The 21219-nt window shown below is 49.4% G+C and overlaps 10 protein-coding genes across 10 annotated transcripts; 5 read left to right on the top strand and 5 right to left on the bottom strand.

The window, feature by feature from the left end:
- Positions 1-4: 4 nt before the first annotated feature.
- On the top strand, positions 5-2343 carry DFJ58DRAFT_34167 (uncharacterized protein). Its single transcript, XM_041379947.1, has 3 exons — positions 5-673; positions 724-854; positions 912-2343. Exons 1-3 carry the CDS (start codon positions 261-263, stop codon positions 1952-1954), a joined length of 1587 nt encoding a protein of 528 aa, XP_041240532.1. The 5' UTR covers positions 5-260; the 3' UTR covers positions 1955-2343.
- A 29-nt stretch (positions 2344-2372) lies between these two features.
- DFJ58DRAFT_803822 (Tim10/DDP family zinc finger-domain-containing protein) lies at positions 2373-3036 on the bottom strand. Its single transcript, XM_041390983.1, has 5 exons — positions 2921-3036; positions 2769-2848; positions 2650-2718; positions 2562-2601; positions 2373-2510 (listed from the first exon to the last, which is right to left on the bottom strand). The coding sequence occupies exons 1-5, from the start codon at positions 2952-2954 to the stop codon at positions 2437-2439; spliced, it is 297 nt and encodes a 98-aa protein (XP_041240533.1). The 5' UTR covers positions 2955-3036; the 3' UTR covers positions 2373-2436.
- Positions 3037-3154: 118 nt separating this feature from the next.
- DFJ58DRAFT_853457 (DnaJ-domain-containing protein) lies at positions 3155-5296 on the top strand (the record flags this gene model as incomplete). The annotated part of the gene is made up of 8 exons (XM_041393852.1): positions 3155-3262; positions 3318-3419; positions 3479-3496; positions 3556-3738; positions 3821-4059; positions 4106-4172; positions 4227-4964; positions 5016-5296. The coding sequence occupies 8 exons, from the start codon at positions 3155-3157 to the stop codon at positions 5142-5144; spliced, it is 1584 nt and encodes a 527-aa protein (XP_041240534.1). The 3' UTR covers positions 5145-5296.
- A 56-nt stretch (positions 5297-5352) lies between these two features.
- Positions 5353-6835, bottom strand: DFJ58DRAFT_717709 (Prp18 domain-containing protein; the record flags this gene model as incomplete). The annotated part of the gene is made up of 6 exons (XM_041384389.1): positions 5353-5413; positions 5494-5592; positions 5648-5787; positions 5964-6061; positions 6110-6569; positions 6647-6835. The coding sequence occupies 6 exons, from the start codon at positions 6833-6835 to the stop codon at positions 5353-5355; spliced, it is 1047 nt and encodes a 348-aa protein (XP_041240535.1).
- A 90-nt stretch (positions 6836-6925) lies between these two features.
- On the top strand, positions 6926-7706 carry DFJ58DRAFT_803833 (cytochrome c oxidase, subunit VIb). Its single transcript, XM_041390984.1, has 6 exons — positions 6926-7003; positions 7055-7086; positions 7139-7172; positions 7233-7333; positions 7388-7395; positions 7453-7706. The coding sequence occupies exons 1-6, from the start codon at positions 6972-6974 to the stop codon at positions 7510-7512; spliced, it is 267 nt and encodes an 88-aa protein (XP_041240536.1). The 5' UTR covers positions 6926-6971; the 3' UTR covers positions 7513-7706.
- A 154-nt stretch (positions 7707-7860) lies between these two features.
- On the top strand, positions 7861-11018 carry DFJ58DRAFT_731431 (adaptin N terminal region-domain-containing protein; the record flags this gene model as incomplete). Its single annotated transcript, XM_041386033.1, has 9 exons — positions 7861-8076; positions 8133-8464; positions 8519-8855; positions 8909-9061; positions 9184-9318; positions 9461-9593; positions 9646-10049; positions 10101-10434; positions 10549-11018. 9 exons carry the CDS (start codon positions 7861-7863, stop codon positions 11016-11018), a joined length of 2514 nt encoding a protein of 837 aa, XP_041240537.1.
- A 245-nt stretch (positions 11019-11263) lies between these two features.
- On the bottom strand, positions 11264-11788 carry DFJ58DRAFT_717712 (ribosomal protein S10p/S20e-domain-containing protein; the record flags this gene model as incomplete). Its single annotated transcript, XM_041384390.1, has 4 exons — positions 11264-11317; positions 11368-11466; positions 11523-11623; positions 11674-11788. 4 exons carry the CDS (start codon positions 11786-11788, stop codon positions 11264-11266), a joined length of 369 nt encoding a protein of 122 aa, XP_041240538.1.
- A 168-nt stretch (positions 11789-11956) lies between these two features.
- DFJ58DRAFT_907323 (DUF572-domain-containing protein) lies at positions 11957-13137 on the top strand (the record flags this gene model as incomplete). The annotated part of the gene is made up of 7 exons (XM_041395056.1): positions 11957-11983; positions 12054-12119; positions 12165-12249; positions 12301-12448; positions 12497-12581; positions 12631-12788; positions 12811-13137. The coding sequence occupies exons 1-7, from the start codon at positions 11977-11979 to the stop codon at positions 13135-13137; spliced, it is 876 nt and encodes a 291-aa protein (XP_041240539.1). The 5' UTR covers positions 11957-11976.
- Positions 13138-13234: 97 nt separating this feature from the next.
- Positions 13235-17778, bottom strand: DFJ58DRAFT_803839 (uncharacterized protein). Its single transcript, XM_041390985.1, has 6 exons — positions 17321-17778; positions 16343-17076; positions 15778-16294; positions 15021-15723; positions 14807-14970; positions 13235-14749 (listed from the first exon to the last, which is right to left on the bottom strand). Exons 1-6 carry the CDS (start codon positions 17546-17548, stop codon positions 13469-13471), a joined length of 3627 nt encoding a protein of 1208 aa, XP_041240540.1. The 5' UTR covers positions 17549-17778; the 3' UTR covers positions 13235-13468.
- A 1922-nt stretch (positions 17779-19700) lies between these two features.
- DFJ58DRAFT_803843 (uncharacterized protein) lies at positions 19701-21196 on the bottom strand. The gene is made up of 3 exons (XM_041390986.1): positions 20878-21196; positions 20699-20827; positions 19701-20651 (listed from the first exon to the last, which is right to left on the bottom strand). Exons 1-3 carry the CDS (start codon positions 21174-21176, stop codon positions 19877-19879), a joined length of 1203 nt encoding a protein of 400 aa, XP_041240541.1. The 5' UTR covers positions 21177-21196; the 3' UTR covers positions 19701-19876.
- Positions 21197-21219: the final 23 nt, after the last annotated feature.

Genomic DNA, 21219 nt, shown 5'->3' on the forward strand with positions numbered 1-21219 from the left:
GTACGATTGGCCTGCCACCTCTCCGACCTTTTCTGGCTATCTTGTCCTTACAAGGGCGTCTTATTCAACTCAACAACTTGACATACGGGCAATCGATCTCCGGTTTTTGCGACTGCACCAAAAGCCGCTCAAATAAACAAGTAAAAGGGATAACTTCCTTGCTACGATCGTCTGCTTTTTGCTTCCTACCTCTGCTGCTGAACTTGGAAACTGAGTACGAAACCTGTACTCCAGAGCGCATTTTGTGCGTTCGTCCCTGGATGCCCATGGCACGTGCAGGATATGTTGGCCAGGATGAGCTGCCCAGGCATCCTTTACACTGCGAAAATCCTCATGCTGCGTCAGATTGTTCGCCTTCTCCCGTTAGTTCGTCAGCTCAGTCTCCGGTCAATACTGGGGCTGTCCGACCCAGCTCCGCGTCGTTATCGGACAGCAACGAGGCAGATTCTAGCAAAGTCCCATCTTCTGGTCCACAGAGGTCAAAGTCCATCAGCGGCGTAGGTGCCAAGTGGGAAAGAGAGAAGCGGAAGCGTTCACGTGTCACTCCAGAACAACTTATCCATTTGGAGCGCTTCTTTTCCATGGACAGAAGTCCCACTGCAGCGAGGAGGAAAGAAATCAGTGATTTGTTGGGCATGCAGGAACGACAAACACAAATATGGTTCCAAAACAGGTCCGTAAATTCTCTGTAGCACGCAAGCACTGCTGATAACGGTCCTTCAGACGCGCAAAGGCCAAACTGCAAGATGGCAAGAAGGGCCGAGGGGACGGCGCTGAAACCCCACCGGATACACCTCCAGAATTGGCGACCGGATATGAAGCAGAGCTACATAGCCTCATACATGAAGACGAACGTAAGTCGCCAAACTTTTGGAGCTTGGTTTCTTTACTTATACCGTCTTTGCTACCAGCTGTAACTATCATTCCGTGCAATGATTTGTCTATAGGGACGTGGCGTCGTATTGCAACCGCTGTAGGGAAGCACGATCTTGTGGCTTACCTGTGTGACGGCAAGCGGTGCTTGACGTGGTTCATCCACTCAGCAGGCTATGGCTTTAAGATGGAAATTCCTTTCGATATTATCGTTCATACAGAATTTACAAACGCGGCGCCAGGGTCAGGACTCGCTTCATTTATCCTTTCACAACCGCCAACTTTTTACCTTGAGTCCTTCTCGAGCCCCGGGCCTACTCGGCAGTGGAAAAAATGTGCGGATTGGACGGAAGGACAACAAGCCACTAAGATCCTGCGTCATGACCTGATAGGTTCAGCGGTACAACTTGCACACCTTCTGCGTCATCTGAACGCCCATGCTTCTGGGTCGGATATTCGTCTTCATTCACCATCCTATTACTCTCAGGAGCCACCGCCACCTCTCATGGAGGTCCCCCAACCTCCCATGGCAATTTTAACAGGGCCTGCATACCCCTACGGTGGAGATGCCAGCGACTCTAGAAGGGCAGAAGGTCCTGTCCACATAAGGAGAAGGTCTTTTTCAGGTGGCACCATGCAATTGAGTCATCTGCATCGCCCTGGTCATCAGTCTCTCGCTGTGGACCTGCCTGTCAACCCAACCCCAGGGCCACACTCAGCCCCGTACGCTTCATCATCCTTCTCACCATATTCTAGTCGTAATCATCCATCCATTCACTTATCATCTCATTCACCGATGTTCTCGGAATACGCGAACTCCGTGTCATCGCACAGTGCATCGCAACAATCTCAATCCCCAGTCGACTACGGTTCAACAGATACCCATAGTATCCCCCCGCATTCCTATTCATCCGCACCGGTGCATCATATGTATGATGGAACTATGTCGATGGCTTCTCCATATTCTAACAATGGACCAACCCCTAGTTCCTCTACCCAGACGCCATTCGTTTCCCCTTCACCGCCGTTGTTGACAACTCCATTTTATCCTCCCACAAATGACTACAGCACACGGGGCTGAGCCTCATTAACTCGCAATACCTGGTTTACCATATGAATCTGAGAGGAACCTTTTGATCAAAAATTGTAACCCCCTGGACCTTTGCGCTACTTCGCACGGGTCGCCCAATAATGTTTTGCCTTCATTCGCGGTACAAACTTCATTCACCTTCGCTTCGCAAGTTGATTTTTAACATTTTAATACCCTACACTGCTTCGCTTCCACATCTTTAGTACGGGGTCCGACATTCCACGCTCCACGGGAAGCATATCTTCCTTCACCGAATGCTGGTATACATCATTATTTAATATCTTACTTGTAACCACAAAGACACCTTTTCGCACACCATAGCTTGCACAGTAGATGGTAATAAATCCTCCATGCAGCCTCGTGGTTTCAGGGTCAAGAATGGAGCCGTCTTGATAACACGCAGGTGAGATTGATGAACGACTAGCATGAAAGTATGATTAATGGAATGGGGTGGTATGGATACAATATGCCGACTATATCTGATTAAGTTGCCGCTGCTCCCGTTCCCTGCTTAAGCGGGCACTGTAGGTTTTACTAATCATGTTGACTGCGAGACTGTGAGCAGCTGCATGACAGGGTATCTTGGCCAGAGACTCACATGTTTCCAGGTAACGTTCGAGACATCGAGACAGGCATGTCTAGATAATGTCAGCATCTTCCTTTGCAAACTCGATGGGTACACCCACCTCCTCTGAGCTAGACAAGGAGGTCCCAGGCTTCGTTACGCACTTAGCGAAGCATTTTTCGTTCGTTTTCTAAAAGCCTTTGTTACTGTGAGCACTAGTAGCGATAGCAGGGACCGCACGTTTATAAGCTCCTGCGCACTGGCTAGGGCAATCTCGGAGCGCACACCATTCATCACGGCTTCCTTTTTTGCAGTCATGTCTACAAATGATGGCATGTGCTGAGTAGCAGTCGGAATTGCATAATTGAGCGTCGCATACCTGACGGAAGTACTAGACGACGACGACGATTTGAAGAAGTCGGACATGTTGCAAACAACGAGGAGCCGGTGGTATAGCTCTTAGAAGTTAGAACGGCTTGGTTGCGAAAATCCTCTAGTACGACGGTTCTGTTCTGTGTGACTTCGGGAGCAATTACAAACTCCAATTGGTTACGGCACGGAATTTGCGGGACCTGCATTGGCCCGTACTGTGATCGCAGAAATACTAACAGCAGTTTAATACGTTCATGGGTGCACGCGAATCCACCGGACGCAACACCGAATCTGAAGATGCAGTTCCCGACTACTATGAGCTGCTGGGTGTCGAGGAATCAGCAAACAGCGACGAGATCAAGGTATGATATGGCTCATATTAACTTATCAAGTGCCTGTGGTCTGATTGTCCCCAAGAAAGCATTTCGAAGATTAGCCCTTGTTCATCATCCCGACAAGAACAAAGATGATGTCGAAGGTGCTACCAAAAGATTCGCCGCTATTCAGCAAGCATATGAGGTGCGAATTCTAACCCCAAAGGATACGAGTCGAAAGCTCATCGCATGTCGGATCGATAGGTATTGAGTGATGACCAGGTTAGTACCTGTTATTTATGCATTCCTTTATATCGCTCTTGACTGTACTGTGCAAGTAGGAAAGAGCCTGGTATGACTCTCACAAAGCATCTCTTGCACCAGAACCTGATGCAGAGGCCGTCTTCGAGGACATTCGAAAAGGCGCCCCACCTCCCCGTGCCCGTGATAGGGGCCTGACCGTCAGACATCTCGCTCGATTTTTTGATGCTACCGTCTGGTCAGGCCTTGACGACAGCGAGAATGTGCGTTCCATGTATAATGCGTTGCCCCCATAACCGCAATAATATATACGCTATGATCACTGCTTATACTCACCACCACCAGGGCTTCTTCACAATATACCGCAATCTCTTTACACGCTTGGCACAGGAAGAGAACCTCATCTCTCAGATCGAGTATCCCATCTTTGGAGATGCCTCCTGGCCTTGGTCCATACCCAAATCAACAAATGAGCCCGCCGCACGCAATTTCTATAATGCGTGGATGAACTTTGCGACTCTCAAGGATTTCGTATGGATGGAACAGTGGAACCTTGCGGAGGCACCCGATCGCCGAGTGCGACGGTGAGTGATGGCGTCTTGTCGCATTATGTGTCTGAGTATTTTCCAGGCTCATGGAGAGAGACAACAAAAAGGCCAGGGATGAGGCGAGAAAGGATTATAATGAGACTATCAGAGTAATTGTTTACAGTTACATCTTACTTGAAAAAGCTCTAAATATTGGTGCGCAGCAACTGGCTACTTTTATTCGCAAACGGGACCCGCGATACATCGCTCATCTCGCTGCACAATCTCAAGCCAACAAAATCTTATCCCAAGCCAAAGCCCCCACATCTGGGTCCTCCACACCACGCCCCCAGCCCGCCAAGCCTTATGTAGAGCAAGCCTGGCAAAGAGCAGGCGGTATGGATTATGATGCTGATGCTGACCTCGAGTGGGCGGCAGGTGAAGGCAATGCAGAAGAATGGGAGTGTGTCGCATGCGGGAAGACGTTTCGTAGCGAAGCCGCATGGGACAGCCACGAGCGTAGCAAGAAACACATGCGTGAGATCGAGAGACTGAAAAGGGAGATGTGGCAAGAAGAAGAAGCACTCGGGCATGGTCCAGAGGAGGGAGAAAGCGACGAGAATGAGGTGGATAGAGACTTCGATAGCGAGTTCGTTCCTCCACCCCCACCAACGCCTCCAGAGCCGGTACTCGAAAATGGAGACGCTGATGAAATCGGTTTACCCCCAGAGGGACTCCCTGCTGAAGAAGACCAACTCGCACATAAAAAAGATAAAAAGAAAAAGATCAAGCCCCAAACAAGACCTTCGAACGATGCGCCAGCACCGTCCATCACACCACCAGAAAGCAGGGATGGTTTTCAGGATATAACGTCTTCCCAGCCCGAGCTGTCAAAGCGGGAAAGACGAAAACTCCGAGAAGCAAAGAAAGCAGCCAATGTTGTCAAGGCAGAGCACAGCATGGTCTGCACTTCTCCCTCCCGCAATTATTCTGCTGTATTGACATACTTATAGGTTTGCAACGTGTGCAAATCACCCTTTGAGAGCCGCACGAAGTTATTTACACACATCCGAGAAACAGGACATGCGCTTGCTGAATCCGAAGAACCAGCGCGAGGGAAGAAAGGGCGCAAGGGGCGATAGTAGTTGGGTTGATGATAAAGATCGCCAGAGTATACCAGATAGAACATGGGTCACCGGAACGCATAGCATTTCGACACCGTAGAACTTGCACTGGGATGTGCTAAGCCATGAATGGCATGAACCGCATAGATATACAATCAGCTTGAAAAAATGTCCAGTACAAATGATAAACACACACAAACGCCCTACTAGAGCAGCATAAACACGACTATCCCATAAGCTGTGAAACGTCCTCTGGTGGGTATTTCGTCTGAGAGAACGTCAAGAGCCTGTGAGGGTGTATCAGCTAAGTTGACACTTGGAATGAAGCAAGAGTGGAAAAGAAAGATACAAAAGAATCAAGACCAACCGTTTGAGGCTCTGTATATATTTCCTGCTGACTTCGTCATTCAGCACATGCGCAACCTGGTCCGTGGAGATCTTTTCGCGTGCGGAACGTTCATGGATACTAGTAAATCGTTCGAATGAGACGAGCGTGATGAGAATGGAGGATAAATACGCACCCCACCATCGTAACACCAATCGGCCATGGCGCATTACCAATGGACAGACGAAGGTACGAGTCGTTCGCTCTTTGGTATTGCCGCTTTTGCATGTAATATACTATTTCAGCTATCCGCACAAGCATGTCCGGCGGTAGATTCTAAGATTATCGAGTGTCAGCTTGATGGCTCCACTTTTAACATAAAGAAAGAAAGTCTGTGATAACAGCAAACAACGTGTATGTAGGAAAATTGGACAAGCGGCAGAGAGCAAATTCAATGCTATATGCAAAGACAAGAATTGAAATGATCGAGAGAAGTGGAAGGGCAGACTCACTCGTGAACGAAGTGTCTTAAACAGTGGCTTTAGATACTCGGCAGACTGAACTTGCGTTGCTGCAGCCAATTTTCCCTGATGAGTCCGCTTGACGTTTTCTGTATCTCCTGTTAGACATATAGAGTTAACACTTGTGCAAGGCATACCTGGTCGTTCATCCATTGCCTCTTCCCATTCCTTGAGCGTCCGCTTGAGTGCATAGTATATGACGGGGTACAATTTGTCCGGATCTGTCTTTAGCAGCCCCAAATCCACCATGGCTACACTCCCGGCGCTATTGTTCACTTCTCCGTCATCCTTCTTCTTCCCCTTGTCGTTTTTGGCTCTCAGCTCCCTCTCGACGCTCTCGACATCCTCCAGTGCCTTCCTGAAGTCGTTCGTGCCAGCTTTTTCATGACCACGCTCTTCAATGAGTTCGAGAGCACGCAATCGCAGGCGCCGGTCACGGTCGCTTTCACCAAAAAGTCGGATCGGCTGGCCTTTGGCTCGCAGTCGGCGGATGGCCTCATTGTTTGGAATGTTGAATGCACTCTCTAAGATTGTCGAGTCTGGGTCCCGGCTTTCCGGTAAAGGGGTGTTAGAAGTGGAGCGCGAGGAAGTGTCGGCCTGCTCTCCAGCCCATAAATCTACTAGCAGCGAAGATGACGAGATGAGCTGACCGTTTTCTTCTGCCTGCTTCTCACTAGTGCAGCGTCCATCTCTGCCACGCGCTCCGCCGCCCTTTCTTTTTCTTTCTCCTCCCGTGCTCGCCGTTCTTCTTCATCTTTCAGGCGCTCAAGTTCACCGCGACGCACGTACTTAGACGGACGCGTTTCGGCGTCATTCTGCACGGCTTTGCGCTTGAGTGCAATTTCAGCTTTGAGAGCGTCCATGACGATATTTAAATACGAATTAAGTGTCTGTGCAGTTGTGTCACGGTAAAGGATGATATGCTGACTAATCGACATACTCCGTCCAAACCCGACCTCTTGAAGTTTCTAAGACCGCATCAACATCCATCACACAAAAATGTCTGACTCTGAGGCTGTTGATCTGTCGAGGTCCGTCTGCACTATCTTTGTCGGTCTTACTTTCAGCTCACAGAATATTAGCAAATACGTCCTCCAAACCGCTGGCTTTGACGGTGCGTCTTACTCTTCCTTGCTACATGTTTTACACCAACTAACTCGATACAGCTCGCTTTCCGAACACCAACCAGACGCGTCACTGGTGAGCAGCGACTTATTTCGAACGTGTAGCGTGTGTTCTGATAGTGTCACATTACAACAGCTTCCAGAACTACACGGACTACTTCAAGTGCGTCACCGCCAAAGGTGAAGACTTCGCACCATGCAAACAATTTAAGCGTGCCTACAACTCATTGTGTCCTAGTATGTTCCCTTTCTATCTCGTTATATTAAGCTTTCTGATTGTTGTTCCTTTAGATGAATGGGTAGGTGTTCAATATCATGGTACAAGCCTGGTTCCTTATTCATGCTGTCATGTCCAGATAGCGAAGTGGGACGAACAAAGGGAGAACGGAACATTCCCTGCGTCACTCGAGCCTTGATATAGATAGTCGATGGGCTCTTGCTCCTTTTTATTCAATGATAGACTCGACTTGCTTGAGCGAATGTCTGCGAACCTTTCTACGCTGCTTTTACATTTCCAGGCTTTCGGAATAGTTTTCACTGTGACTGATTTGCGATTGACAAACTCCAGCTGTAAGGCCTTCTTGGCAAATGGAATTGAAGTTCTGAGCAAGTTCTGAGCCTGACTCTGACACTTAAACAACAAGTTCTCAATCCGACGCCTCCGTACAAGACGCATTATGGACATACATGGAACAGGTTGGTGGCACGTGAGATCATGATCATGCCAATCAACTTAGGACTTACGTGCATGTCCACACCAAACGATGGACGGGATCAACCTCAACGCTCTGAGCGAGAATGCAACGCGGCTTGGGATGAGGATTCAAGAGACAATAGCTGAGCACACCCGGGATTTGTCGTTGACACGGGGCGGGAGCTCATTGTTTGACATGGCGGACGACAAGGCGAAGAATATAACAAAGCAGCTCGAATCAAGCAGCGACCGTGAAAAGCTGGACGCCATGAAACGTTTGATCGCGGTTTGTGCCAGTCAGTGTAACATCTGTATAGAAATTATAACATTGCTTGTCCTCAGCTCATCTCAAAGAACCGGCCAGTCTCCTCATATTTCCCTGCTGTAGTCAAGAATGTAGCCAGCCCGAACCTCGAGCTACGCAAGCTGGTGTACATCTACCTCCTTCGTTGTGCACCATCTGAACCTGATCTGGCATTGCTGTCGATCAATACTTTCCAGCGAGATCTCGCTGATTCGAGCCCTCTCATACGCGCTATGGCTCTTCGCGTGCTGAGCGGCATTCGTGTTCCTACCGTTGCTACCATTGTACTTATGGCTGTCCGAAAGTCTGCTGCAGACCCGAGCCCATACGTTCGTAAGGCTGCTGCGTTTGCCGTTATGAAGGTATACAAGTGAGCCTAACTTAGTTCAATATCCATTTCATGAATCACAAACTATGTATCAAGACTAGACCAGGCGCATCACCCAACTCTGCTCGATATTATGACGACTCTTCTGCGCGATCGTTCTCCGCTTTCACTTGGGACTGCTGTTCTTGCTCTCGAAACCATTGCGCCATCTCGCCTTGACCTTCTCCACGTGCATTTTCGCCGCCTCTGCCGTGCCTTGCCGGATATTGACGCGTGGGGACAAGTCGACGTTCTCCGCGTACTCGTGCGATACGCGAGGACCATGTTACCCAAGCCCGTTCCCGCCAGCGAGAGGCAAGGGGAAGAGGTTGACAAAGATCTGAAGCTCCTGCTGGCCTGCGCAGAACCTCTCTTCATGAACAAGAACCCTGCCGTGCGCACATTAAACCACTTCCATCATGAAAACCATTCTGACTAAGTAATCAGGTTGTTCTTGCTGTTGCACGAGCCTTCTACTACCTTGCTCCTTCATCGATGCTCCCAAAGATTACCGCACCTCTCCTTCGCCTCCTCAGCGTGTCGCGCGAGGTTGAGCGTGTGACACTGGCTTACTTGCTCGTCGTCGCACGTTCGCATCCAGTACGTGTCTCCGCGAAGATATAGACTAAGAGCTAACGGTATTCATTGATTGATTATTACATTCTCCTTTCGACTTGACCTTGCTCAAATTGCATATCTACTACCCCTGTATCCATATTCAGGCTCTATTCATTACTTCACATAACCGCCTTTTTGTGCGCGTGGATGATGCAGAACAGGTGAAGCGGACAAAGATTTCGGCTCTCCTGGCATTGTGCACAGTTGACAATCACCAGGCATTACTGCGAGAGTTCGTGGTACGTTTAGTTCACCTATTTGGAGGTAGGGGTAGCTGATTGCAATTCCCTTTCTTCTCCAATACCCTTTGACACCGTACTTGGCATTTAATCGCGTGTCGTTATATTTATCCTTACTGTTAAACCCTCATCGGGTATATAGGACTATGCTCAAGACACAGACGACTCTGTTGTGGGAGATGCGATTCATGCCATTGGACGCATTGCCAGCCTCGTTCCCTTGTCTACGCCTCAATGCCTCACTGCCCTCATGGGAATGATCAACAGCAAGCAAGGTCGGTGCGATCTTTTGATCTCCTTGTAGTCCGAATTTACATGATTGCATAGATACCATCGTCTCAAACGCAGTCCTCGTCCTCAAGTCCCTCGTCCAAAATCAACTTCTCACACCTTCCTCTACCTCAACGACGACTCTCGCAACTTCCTTGTCATCGCAGCAAGCTCTCACGTCATCCATTCCCTCGCTGACACCATCAATCTCTACTTCATTATCAGCTGCACCCCTGTCCTTCACAAGCCCGGAGTCGACCTCTGTAGCCCAAGCTCCACTCTCCATTATTGCCCAGCTGGCCCGCCGCATTGACGACATCCGGCACCCCCACGCGCGAGCTTGCGTGCTGTGGCTCGTCGGTCAATACGGGTCGGTCCCAGGCACGGGAACAACAGTCGAAGGCGTAGCAGACTGGGCACCAGATGTACTGCGCAAGGCAGCGAGGAGCTTCAACACTGAGGTGTGTTTCAACGCACTTCATAATCCCCCCGCTCATGATAACTCCTACCAGGCTTCCCTAGTCAAACTTCAGACCCTCACTCTTGCTGCGAAACTGATACTGCTCGCGCCTACGCACCGTACACTTGCCCTGCTGGCACAGCATGTTCTCACACTGGCTCGGTACGATGAAGACTGGGACGTGCGTGACCGCGCGAGGATGTTGAGGGCACTTCTTGTTGGTGTAGTTGCGGGTGTCACGAGTAGTAATGATGAGGAAGGCATCGAGGAAAATTGGAACAGGGAAGAGCAGGCAGGAAGGCCGGGTGTGGTATTGAGAAGGGAACAAGTGATACGAGTGTTGTTCGAGGGAAAGACTGGGACGATTGAAGAAGAGCCAGTGACTGGTGAGTGTGTTTGTGAGTTCTGATTTTGTCGACGAAAGACTCGTTTACGATTGTGACCTTCATTCATCTTTCTCTACTTTCCCATCACGTTCCACTGAACCCAGTCCTCTGCAGACACTCGTCCACTCGGAACGCTTTCCCTCGTGATGGAGAGTGAAAGTCTACATCTGCATGATGACGACGATGACGAGACTGTGATAGATCTCCCCGAGTGGCTGGAACAGGGAATTGACCCCGCGTTGCGCGATAGCGATGATGACACACCCCAAGTTGCCTTGTCGTCGGTGGCTCAAGCGATTTCATCCCATGGAATCTCGTCTCAACGTGTGCCCACGCCTGCGGGTTCGACACCAATCGTGCTCACGCCCACAGGGGGATCGACACCAAAGGATACGAAGGACTGGAGGGATTTGAACAAGTTCTATGCAAGTGAGAGCGAGTCTGAGGAAGAGGAGGAGGGAGTGGAAGAGGGCAGTGGAATTGACGAGGATAGTGATGAGGATGAGGAGACTTCGGAGGATGAGGAAGATGAGGAAGGAGTTGCAGAACACGATCCTGGTCCGAGTCACGAAAAATCACCGTAGCTGATTATCATTGGACCTTACTTGGGACTCACAACTCGTGCTTAGAACTTCAATGCATGTGCCTCGAGGCGCCCGATGACTATCAACTTTCCGCCAACCCATGCCTGAACCATGCCCCACGACAGTAAAGCCAAGACATCTTATACGATTCTTTTTTGAATGAAAGCATACAATTTACGGCGCGGAGAAATGTGTCAGACGGTAATGCCTTCTCATACAGCATACATACAGTGTAGCAAAGATACCTAAGCCGAGATGGTGACTTCAACCTCGACACCAGGCTCCAAGCTGATAGAAGTCTAATCAAAGAATGAGGAACCGGTGATGCAACCAAAAAATTCAGACTCACAATCTGCTTGACGACTTCGCTGGAGGAGTGCAGATCAATGAGACGTTTGTGCACCTTGAGCTCGTAGCGGTCCCAGGTCTTCGAACCCTCACCGCAAGGCTAAAGAACGCAAGAGTCAATGAAATGCAGGTATATCATAAAGCTGGGATACTGACAGTCTTACGGGTTGTGATCTTAAGGACCTTGGTGGGGAGGCGGACAGGGCCCTTGACACGGAGCTGCTTGTCCTTTGCACGGTTGATGAGGTCGGCGGAGACTATATTTGATGGTTGAGTAGGTGTTTGTGATAAACTGAAGTGCACAAACATTTTTCCAAGTTCTTGACGTTGCTGCTCGTCAAGGTAATCCGAATTTTATGAATTTTGGCAGCAGGAACTGCGCCTGCTGCGTCGTACTCCTTGTCCTTAGCGACGTAACTCATTCTGGGCTATTTTTTGAATAAGTCAGAGGTGACTAAACAGATGATTAGCAGCTTGAAAGTGAACGATACTCAAGATATGCGCACCTAAGGTTTGTGTGTTGATGAGAGAGATAATTAAGGTTTACTAAGATTGTTCATGTATCGGCAAACTCCGGCAGTTCCCATTAGGCTTCCTGTCCGAAACAGTCATGCAAGGCAAGTTGTTAGATCTGTAGTTAGGTGTTAGCGCACGACGGATCGTCAACTAATCCTGCTCTCTTTCCAGGATTTAACAAGTATTATCCGCCAGATTACGACCCAGATAAACACCAGAGCTTAAATGCGTACAGAGGTATGCACAATCAATTGCCTGCGTATTGTTTCTCATGGTTCGTAGGCAAACATGCGCTCGGTGACAGGGCACGTAAACTCGACAAGGGCATACTCATAACCCGTTTCGAGCTTCCTTTCAACATCTGGTGGTATGCATAATAATCATAGCATCTAGAAACAGCGATTTCTTAAGTCTTTAGTGGAACATGCAACAACCACATTGGCATGGGCGTCCGGTATAATGCGGAGAAGAAGAAAGTTGGTGCCTACTATTCTACTCCGATCTACTCGTTCCGCTGCAAATGTCATCTCTGCGATGGCTGGTTTGAGATCCAGACCGACCCGAAGGTGAGCCGAGCGTGGTTGGCCTTATTTTATAATGTTAATATTATACAGAACACTCGCTACGTCGTGGTATCAGGCGCCCGTCAGAAGGACGAAGATTGGGACCCAGAGGAGAACGGCGGCTTTGCTATTCACGGTATGTATCGACTTGCATATCCTTGATCATTATCTTACAAAGGTTGCAGATACCGAAGGAAAAGCTGGTCCCGCGGATCCCCTTGCAGCGCTCGAGAAAACCACCGATGCCCAAAATCATGTCGCTAAGGTGCAAATACCACGGATTGAGGCCTTGCAGGGTGTTTCAGATCACTATAATAACGATCCTTACACACTTTCATCTATGGTGCGCAAGCGTTTTCGTGCAGAGAAGAAGATCGAGGCACAGAAACGCGCCTGATGACGATACGATCAAAGGCAAATACGGCTTACCGGAGGAGTTAAAACTCGTTGAAGATGATGCGGAGGCCAAGCATCAGGCACGGGACGAATGGGCGAGGGCTAGAATGGATTATGAAGCAGAGAGAAATAGTAAGAGACCTCGCTTATCAATACCATCCTCATCTGGTTCCAATTCTCGGCCGACATTGGACACCGTATCTTCTCTGAAGGCTCGCATCCTTGACAATACTAGGCGGTCAAGTACGCTTGCAAGCAAAAGGAAACCCCCTGATCGAAAAGTACTTCTCAAGTAGATACGATAACATTGATAACGGACCGTTGTACACTACGTTCACACAAAATTCATTATACTACTGCTGTCTAGATCAGCAGCTCATTAATTTCTATGTTTCGATGATTTCGGAGCAAGATACGATAGCAAATCAGAACAACATTAAGAAATACAGAGTGAGTGAGACACGAAACCAAGATACTAGTAGTATGGATGACAGGACGTAGAGTTGACAAGTCTGATCAGTGTAACGGAGGGCATCACGGACGAGCGAGTATATCCAGCATATAAAAGAAAAAGAAGATTCATAAATAAGCAACAAAACAAACCAGGATTCCGCCCTATAATTCCTATTATGAAGTTTGGTAAATTGCCCACGGTTGGTCAAGTGTGGTCATAGGACCGTCCCATTTCCAATCTGATGATTGGTAGTAGGCGGACTCGCCGCCGTCGATCTCTTTGAATGCCCCCATATGAAGGAGATCGAGTTGGTTGCTTTCCCTGGGATCCTCGATCTTAGCTTTGCCGGGGGATGAGGCACCCTGTGACTGATCAGCATCCGGGTTGGACTGCGGGCTAGGGTTCGTGGATGATGATGGTACAAGGTCGGGAGTAGGAGCTTTCGAGTCTTCCTCGTCTTCAAGAGTAGTGAAACGACTATAATCAATAAACTCGTGGAACTCCAAAAACGCATCGTTAGGGGCCGCTGGAGGTGAGAGTTCCGAAGGTGGTCCACCGATGCTTGAGGCGAAAGCAGAGGTCGTGATATGTGTTGGATCTTGGGCTGCGCCTTGCAAAATCCGGTCGAGAGTGTGAGCGATGTCGTCGTACACGCCGGCGTCTGTCGAGGCAGTCATGGCGACTAGCTCCTTCATCTTATCCATGAAAGCGTTTGCGTCCTCGTCCGTATTGATATTTTCAACTTCCTGGTGCTTCTTGGTGAGTTCCTCGCTAGGCTCCCCCTCCCAATCTTCTGTCTTCACCTTCTTGGGAGATGGTGCGCCCATAGACTCGGGCTGGGTAGAGGGGCCCGCAGGAATAGAAACATCCTCGTCGGCTTGGCGCTTTACACCAGGGCTAAATGCAGCTGGGGTTTCAGACGGAGATGCAGTGGGCTGCTTGGTAACACGCTGGACCTTCACCTTTGGCGGTTTAGACTTGGGAGACTTTGGAGTTTGTGGGGAAGTGGGCGCTAGAGGAGTGGGAGCAGTGGAAGCCGTAGTCGCAGGTGGTGGAGTAGGTGACGGCATCGCATTTGTTGTGGCAATAGCCGCGGAGGTACTTGGGGGCACGCGCACAAGAGGTTTCTTGATGGGTTGGGGTGGCTGGGGATGCGAAAGCGGGTGGGACTGGTTTGCGGAAGGATGGCGACTTATAGCAGGGGGAGGTTGGAGGGTTTGAGAAGGCGTGGGCTGTGACGGGAGAGGAAGTGGGGGCGGTTGATTTATATGAGAACCACTATGTCCACCCGTTTGCTGCGATGCAAGAACGGCTTTCATCATTTGACACCTTTGTTCGAAATCCTCGTTTGCCTTTTGTACTTGGCTATACATGCTCTTTAGAGTATGAAGACCGATTATGACTTGTGGTGACCCCGCTGCAAAACGATTCCTTTGATGTGCCACTGTTAACACCTGGAAAGAAAATGCACTTAACGCGACAAAATGCAGACACACGCAAAGAGCGCTTACGATTGTCACGAGCCTGCGAATCATATCTTCCGATCTCAGAACAATCCAGTACATTGGTAGTCTTGTGTCAAGCTCCCGAGTCATTTTCTGAACCTGATCCATTAGCTGGTTGTACTCCATTCGCCGGTCATCTGGCACTGTGACCAGTGGCATTACTTGTAGTCCTGCAAAAAAGGTTAGAATATGGGACGAGAATATGGATGTGACGACCTACGGGCTGAGAAGAGTTGTTTAGTCTGTTGGATTACGGACATTGCATGTGCGATCTGCTCCTGACTTGGTGGTAAAATTCCTCCCGACTGAACGGGCTTCATCTCCGTCATCGGTGATGGTTGTATCCCATTGAGAATCATAGGTGGTTGTCCTCGTGGCGCGGGTACCACGCTAGGACCAGCGTTTGACACCTGGTTCGGGAAGCCTCCTTGGTGTGCGACGGACATACCCGACTGCTCACCGGGCGCCTCATGATTGGTCACTTGCTGACTGGACTTCGTGGCCATCAACCGACTCTGCTGGTGCCAACGCACTATGTCCGAACGGTGCCGGTCGATCAATACGACCATCTGCTCTGATAAGCCATTTGCACGCATCTCACTAACGCTCATATTGACGAAACGCACAGCACTTGCCATGGCTTGTGGATTGAGAGGAGGGCGCATAACGGAGTGGGCCATTTCCCCTGAGGCGCTTCCAGGAGCATTGTTCTGAGCGCTGTTCTGTGACAAATTGTTTTTTGCAGCGCGAGATCTAACGGTGAGGACGAGCATGGTCTCGAAAGCCTGCAAGTGCTCTTTGTATGCATGAGCGAGCTGCTGTGCAATACCAGGACCACTCTTAGCTGGCTCAGTATCCGTGCCTGGAAACTGTATAAGACCCATGCGACCCCCTATGATCGCCCAGTAATCACGTTGAGTGACCTAAGTCGTGACTAGTGAGTATGCTTCGAACGTTGCAAGTTGTCGTGAGCTTACAAATTGAGCACCGCCTTCGCGAAAGACATGAACATGCAGGTTATGCAAGTCAACTGAACGATTATCGGGTAATAGAACGTGCATGCTAGGCTCCACGCGGTGGCTCTTGCAAAAGGACGTGTACATAGCCTCGAAGTGAGACTTGTCAAGATAGGGGACGCCGAGTGTCGATAAGTTGACCATTCTATTCGGGATCTGACCATTAGCGACGGACTGAGGATTGAATTGGGGACCCATGTTCTGTGACATCGTATTGGGTATGCCCGTGGGAAGCTGCTGAGGAGTAGCACCAGAACGTGGGGGTACCGCACCCGGACGTTGCATTTGACCACCCTGTCCGGGCAGTTGTGGATTCATGGGATGGGGCTGACCTGGAGTTGGAATCTGCGAAGGACCACTAGCCCCAGGGTTCATCCCAAAATTTGGAGCAGGACTAGACGACTGTGCCCAGGGTTGCTGAGGTGCTCCGCTGCCCTGGGTAACAGCTGGTCGACCAGCAGCAGAGGTCATTGTACCTCTACAATGCGTAAATAAGAAGCTTCAACCATATGCCGACCTGACTCACAGATGTGCTAGATTTCCTCCAAGTATGACAGGGGTATTTGAAGCCAGCTGGATAGCCTGGTTAACTCTGAGGAAGAGTGTCTTGCGGTTGTGGAGCTCAGCGCGCATCTTTTCCAACTTCGCCGTCCAAGCTTCATCGGGGAAACCTCTCGTTTGCGCGAGTACGTTTTGGATGCTTTGCTCAAAGCTGGTTATGGCTGATTGCAAATACTCCCTCCTTTGCATCAGCTCTGCGAGGGTAGGTACCTTCGAGGTTTGCGCCGCCCTCATGTTCGGATGACCCATTTGGGCCCCGAGAGGTTGTGCCGCCAGATGGGGAGAACTATGCATTGCATCAACATTAGTCATGTTGGAAGGTGAAAACATGTCCGAAGAATTTGGCGGACTAGAGCCTGGCTGTGTGCCCATCTGTTGCTGTATATGATGTGGCATTGCGGACTGAGGCGGATGCTGGTTTTGTTGATTGGAAGGACGATCCATGAGGTGCAGCGGACGGCTAGCCAGAGCCTGGATCGGATTGCCCGGTTTCATTTGTGGGGTATTCATAGACATAGAGGAGAAGTTGGATGGTATGATAGAAGAGGGAGTGTTGGAGGACTGAGGGTCATGAAAGGATGAGGCAGAGGAAGGGACACGCTGGGCGGATGCAAGACCGAATTGCTGCTGAATTTGTTGGACCAAGGGACCTTGTGAGTGAACATGACCGAGCCCCTGGTTTCGAGCGAGATCTGCCATCTAATATATGGAGTCAGCACACGTAATTACGGAAACTGGACCTGAACAAGGCATCGACTTGACTGCACTCGGGAAGCATGAATCTCAGAATAGTATAATTTATGATAACAGATACGGTGATCGATTAGACGAGAACAGTGCCCAAATCGACCATCAGTAACATGAGTAGGGGCGGGTCCTGTGAGCGAATGCAAATGTCGCAGAAGGGAGAACATAACTTTAGAAGATTGTAGGAGAAACTCACTTGTGAGTTCATCTGAGCGGAATTTGCATCACCATTGGGCTGAGCTCGATAGTTGTTCTGCATTTGAGTCCATATACGACTATGTTCGGGGTTAGGGAGCCCGGGGACCATCTGAGAGTCTGGTTGTTGTTGCTGCTGCTGCTGCTGTTGAGACTGCTGTTGCATATGCTGCTGGGGGATGAAGTTTTGTAGGGAATTCATTTGATACGGGGGCATGCGATCGGCCATAATGCAAGCTTGTAGCCTAGCACCAAGATGGGTAATGCAAGTTAATGAGCTCTACGACGGTAACAGCGAACACGACGTGTTCTGTAACGTCGTTGGCGGTGGCGCCTACGACGAGGGCACTGTTTAACGCAGTGAACGCTGTTTGGGATAGCGTGCAGCTGGGGAGATGCTGACAGTCACAGTGGGAAGCAGACGGCGCTTCACACCATGAAGCGAATGCTCGGTTGGCCTGTGCTCAGCTCGTGGCCGTCGGACTTTCAATCTTTATTATTTTTTATCATTCAAATTGGTATTTTCAATTGCCACATTCTCTAAAAATATTCATTTCCTAGCTTATTTCCTCCAGTCCTTCTCCGCTTCCCATCCGCGAAATCCCTCCCGGAAGTGCTGCTAGCGATGGGCGAAATTATTTCGATGATTAATTTCATTAATTCAGTATTTAATTCCACTCCGCGAGAACTAGCTTCAATCGGCTTTTGCCGTGCCTCAGGTATGCCTCATAGTACTGTTATCTCCTACTCGCCGAGGCCCTGTCGCAACCCACGCCGTCGAGCTCGAGCCTTGCCTCCAACTCAATGTGTGTGGAGAAAATGCACATAATAAAACCTCAAGGCAGTTAAGGCGACCTTATACATACTTCGGAAACTTGCACAATTCGATTTCCTTGTACCACATTTAGTCAATTCTGTAAAATCAGGAACGGAAATGCTTAACCCTGTATATACTAATTAATCATCATAGCTGTTAACATCTCCTTTCCACGCACGAATTGTTGTCGAGAGCAGTCAGTCATCGTGCCTCCACAAAACAAGATGCTTCGGTTTGGGAATCGCTTCAAAATTGGATATTGAGCTACGTCTGCTGAAATGGAATATGTACTGTTAGTCTTGCGTTAGACTCTTGTTTTCGATCGGATTGGCAGGCCTAACAGTTGGCACCGTGCCATCGAGCCGCCAGCCCAGGCTATACACCGCAACGTCTCGAGCTTGACCATATCGGTGCATAAGCCGATGACTATGGAGAACACTCCCGGCGTTTACTCTAGATGCCTGGACAATCGTCAAGCTCCGAAATAACCTAACAGTTATTTCAGTGCCTGCAATGAGGCTTTCAGCCTGGCGCCCGACGTTTTGCCGCACGAGTGCAATTGGGGGTTATCCCGTGGAAAAGGAGTCCCGATGCCGACTACGGTATATTTGCGTCTAAAACTGGACGCGAAGATGTGGTCACGTCCGTGATAATCTTTACTTCAGGGTTTTCGTAGCATTGTCTCTAGCTAACAGAGAATGAAGGGGTGAGAAGTTTATGTTCCTGTCATGCCGTCTCAGGGAAACAACACAGGGGCATGACTTACAACACCCAACAGCGGTTTAAATCGCCTAAATCATTGAAGTTCGCGATCTGCAGGGGGGCGTCCAAGGGGCGTCACCCTGTTGGTCGTGTTCTAACCAGCGCCACAGGATGAACTTTAACTGTATGTTACTACGTACACATGAATCAATAAAGTTTTGGTGCGGGTCAATCATCTGTATGTAAATCTGACATCACGATCTTCATGATTCCACTATTCTTGCGAAAAATAGCATATATCAGGGTCAAGACATGCCTTGTCAGGCAATGTGGGGACATAGGCAGCAAGCTTTGCAAGCTTGCAGTCCGCGGGCCCCTGATGCCACGTCTATGCAATGCCGCGATCGAGCAAGTTCCTTCCGCTGGTCGAATCGTGATTGACCATTTTGGACGGTATCTGTCGACACCGTATACCATCTCAGGCCATATTCGATCCCTCGGGACGCGCAACAAGCACCTGAATTGTAGCATCCATTTATGAGGCGATGAGCATGACAATACCAGGTGAGCTCAGTAAAGGTGTACTTATTAAGAAACAACATTGGACGTACCTGCTATAGATCAGAGCATTGTCAGACATCATAGTGGCAATCCCTTCAAATATTGGTATTCAGACCGCGCGTCACAGGAATTTAACCGGTACCATGATGCAAACTCAAATATTTGAGGGAACTGTACTTAGTAGCCGCCTTCACATCGGAGCTCGTATGGGGAGTAACCATGGTGATATGCGATACAGTGGTTGCCTGCAGGCGGCTATGTGATGACAATGTTGAAACGCTTTAAAGTATTGGGCCTCGCATGAGATCTAGACGCAGTAATTCGGCTGGTAAGCAGATTATGGCACATGTACATGTATACATATTACTTGTACGATCCAGATACAGTCTAAATATAGAACTACCAATGTGATTAGCAGATGACACAGGGAGAAAACGGTAGGAATACAAACACACAGCGAAACTGCGCATCATCATGTTATAGGAAGTCAATACGTCTACTGCTACCACCTTGTTGTGCGGGCTCCTCGGATGCTTTGATAACAATGGCTGGGCCTGCTTCTAGAATGACATCGTCTTCGTCTTCAGAGTACACATCGGTCTCTTCGTCGGAAAGCTCAACCAATGGTGCTACCCTCGGTTTCTTAACTAGAGTTCTTGGACCAGCGGCCAGGATGTGATCCCCGCTCTCTTCAGAAAACTCTTCTTCCAACTCTCCTTGCTCCACGTCGGCCACGGAAGCAATCTCGCGCTTGAAATAGTAGCGTAAACCCACCGGTATGAGGACGCCTACTACCACCGCGGATAACAGGAAGAAGTTGCGCAACGAAATGAGATGGAAATCCGCAGCAGATGTCATCTCGTCTAAACCGCCTCCAATCGTCGTGTGTATGACAGTTACGCCAAAGATACCCAGCCATGTACTGATCCAGAAGGGCACGACGCCAATGCCAACGTGGGGACAGATTACGTTGACAACCCAGTGCGGAGGGAGGGGAGCAATGCGGAGGACAATTAAAAAGGATAAGGTGTTGTCTTTCTGTGCGCGAATCTTGTCCGACCACTTGTCCAGGCGAGCTTTCCACTTTGGTACGGTGAGAAGCGCAGGGCCAAATGCAGCGCTGATGAAGTAGCACAAAGTTGCACCAGTAGCAACACATGTACAAGCAAGTGGAAGCGCGCGCGGCACACCCCATACCGCTCCACCAAGTATAGATAGATACATCGACCCCGGGAGAGAAAACGCTTGTAGGCTAAGGGAATGTCAGGTTGTCTACTTCATAGAGAGAGCAGACCTCACAATAAATATGTTATAGCATAACATATCACGATGCGGAACGGGTAAATGTCACGGTATTTTTTCAATATGACATTGAGAGCCTGTAGTTCAGCAAATGATTTCGGTATACGGAGTGACGGCCGGTCGGCTCTGCTATTCGATAAGATATGCTAAACAAGAAGGAAGTTCGAGGGACATACTCGTCAAGGGTGGGAAGAGTCAGCCACAGAGTTCCACCCAGGAGGATCGTACTGAGTATAAACACAGCTGCCATCCTAATGGCTGCCTTGAGTAATAATCTTGGGGAGGATGTGTGGGGTGCCTGCGAATGTGTAGGAGTGGCTCCATAAATCAAGCCAGCCTCAGAATCTGGTGCAAGGAGGGGAGCTCTATCGTCTGCAAACTCCACAATTTCAGGGTTATCTGAATGGACGGTAGAGAGAGTGTAAGCTGATGCATTTTGGTGGTGCATGACTCCGAGCGATGAAGGTGAGGGCATGGTTCCCCGACGATGAGAACGTACCACAAACTATATGAAATTA

The sequence above is a fragment of the Suillus subalutaceus genome (assembly GCF_016647625.1).
Source record: "Suillus subalutaceus strain FC151 chromosome Unknown DFJ58scaffold_105, whole genome shotgun sequence".
NCBI lineage: Eukaryota > Fungi > Basidiomycota > Agaricomycetes > Boletales > Suillaceae > Suillus > Suillus subalutaceus.

Bases quoted from the DNA above. Each gene is read 5' to 3' on its own strand.
- DFJ58DRAFT_34167 (XM_041379947.1), top strand. From the start codon at position 261: ATGCCCATGGCACGTGCAGGATATGTTGGCCAGGATGAGCTGCCCAGG. The intron at 674-723 runs GTCCGTAAATTC...ACGGTCCTTCAG, and splicing joins CAAATATGGTTCCAAAACAG to ACGCGCAAAGGCCAAACTGC. The intron at 855-911 runs GTAAGTCGCCAA...CTTTGCTACCAG, and splicing joins CCTCATACATGAAGACGAAC to CTGTAACTATCATTCCGTGC.
- DFJ58DRAFT_803822 (XM_041390983.1), bottom strand. From the start codon at position 2,954: ATGTCCGACTTCTTCAAATCGTCGTCGTCGTCTA. The intron at 2,849-2,920 runs GTACTTCCGTCA...CATCATTTGTAG, and splicing joins CAAATCGTCGTCGTCGTCTA to ACATGACTGCAAAAAAGGAA. The intron at 2,602-2,649 runs GTGGGTGTACCC...GACATTATCTAG, and splicing joins CCTTGTCTAGCTCAGAGGAG to ACATGCCTGTCTCGATGTCT.
- DFJ58DRAFT_803833 (XM_041390984.1), top strand. From the start codon at position 6,972: ATGTCTGACTCTGAGGCTGTTGATCTGTCGAG. The intron at 7,087-7,138 runs GTGCGTCTTACT...AACTCGATACAG, and splicing joins CCAAACCGCTGGCTTTGACG to CTCGCTTTCCGAACACCAAC. The intron at 7,173-7,232 runs GTGAGCAGCGAC...ACATTACAACAG, and splicing joins ACCAACCAGACGCGTCACTG to CTTCCAGAACTACACGGACT.
- DFJ58DRAFT_803839 (XM_041390985.1), bottom strand. From the start codon at position 17,548: ATGGCCGATCGCATGCCCCCGTATCAAATGAATTCCCTACAAAACTTC. The intron at 14,971-15,020 runs GTAGGTCGTCAC...CCTTTTTTGCAG, and splicing joins TAAACAACTCTTCTCAGCCC to GACTACAAGTAATGCCACTG. The intron at 14,750-14,806 runs GTAAGCGCTCTT...TTTTCTTTCCAG, and splicing joins TTCGCAGGCTCGTGACAATC to GTGTTAACAGTGGCACATCA.
- DFJ58DRAFT_803843 (XM_041390986.1), bottom strand. From the start codon at position 21,176: ATGCCCTCACCTTCATCGCTCGGAGTCATGCACCACCAAAATGCATCA. The intron at 20,828-20,877 runs GTATGTCCCTCG...ATCGAATAGCAG, and splicing joins ACTCTTCCCACCCTTGACGA to AGCCGACCGGCCGTCACTCC. The intron at 20,652-20,698 runs GTGAGGTCTGCT...ACATTCCCTTAG, and splicing joins TATGCTATAACATATTTATT to CCTACAAGCGTTTTCTCTCC.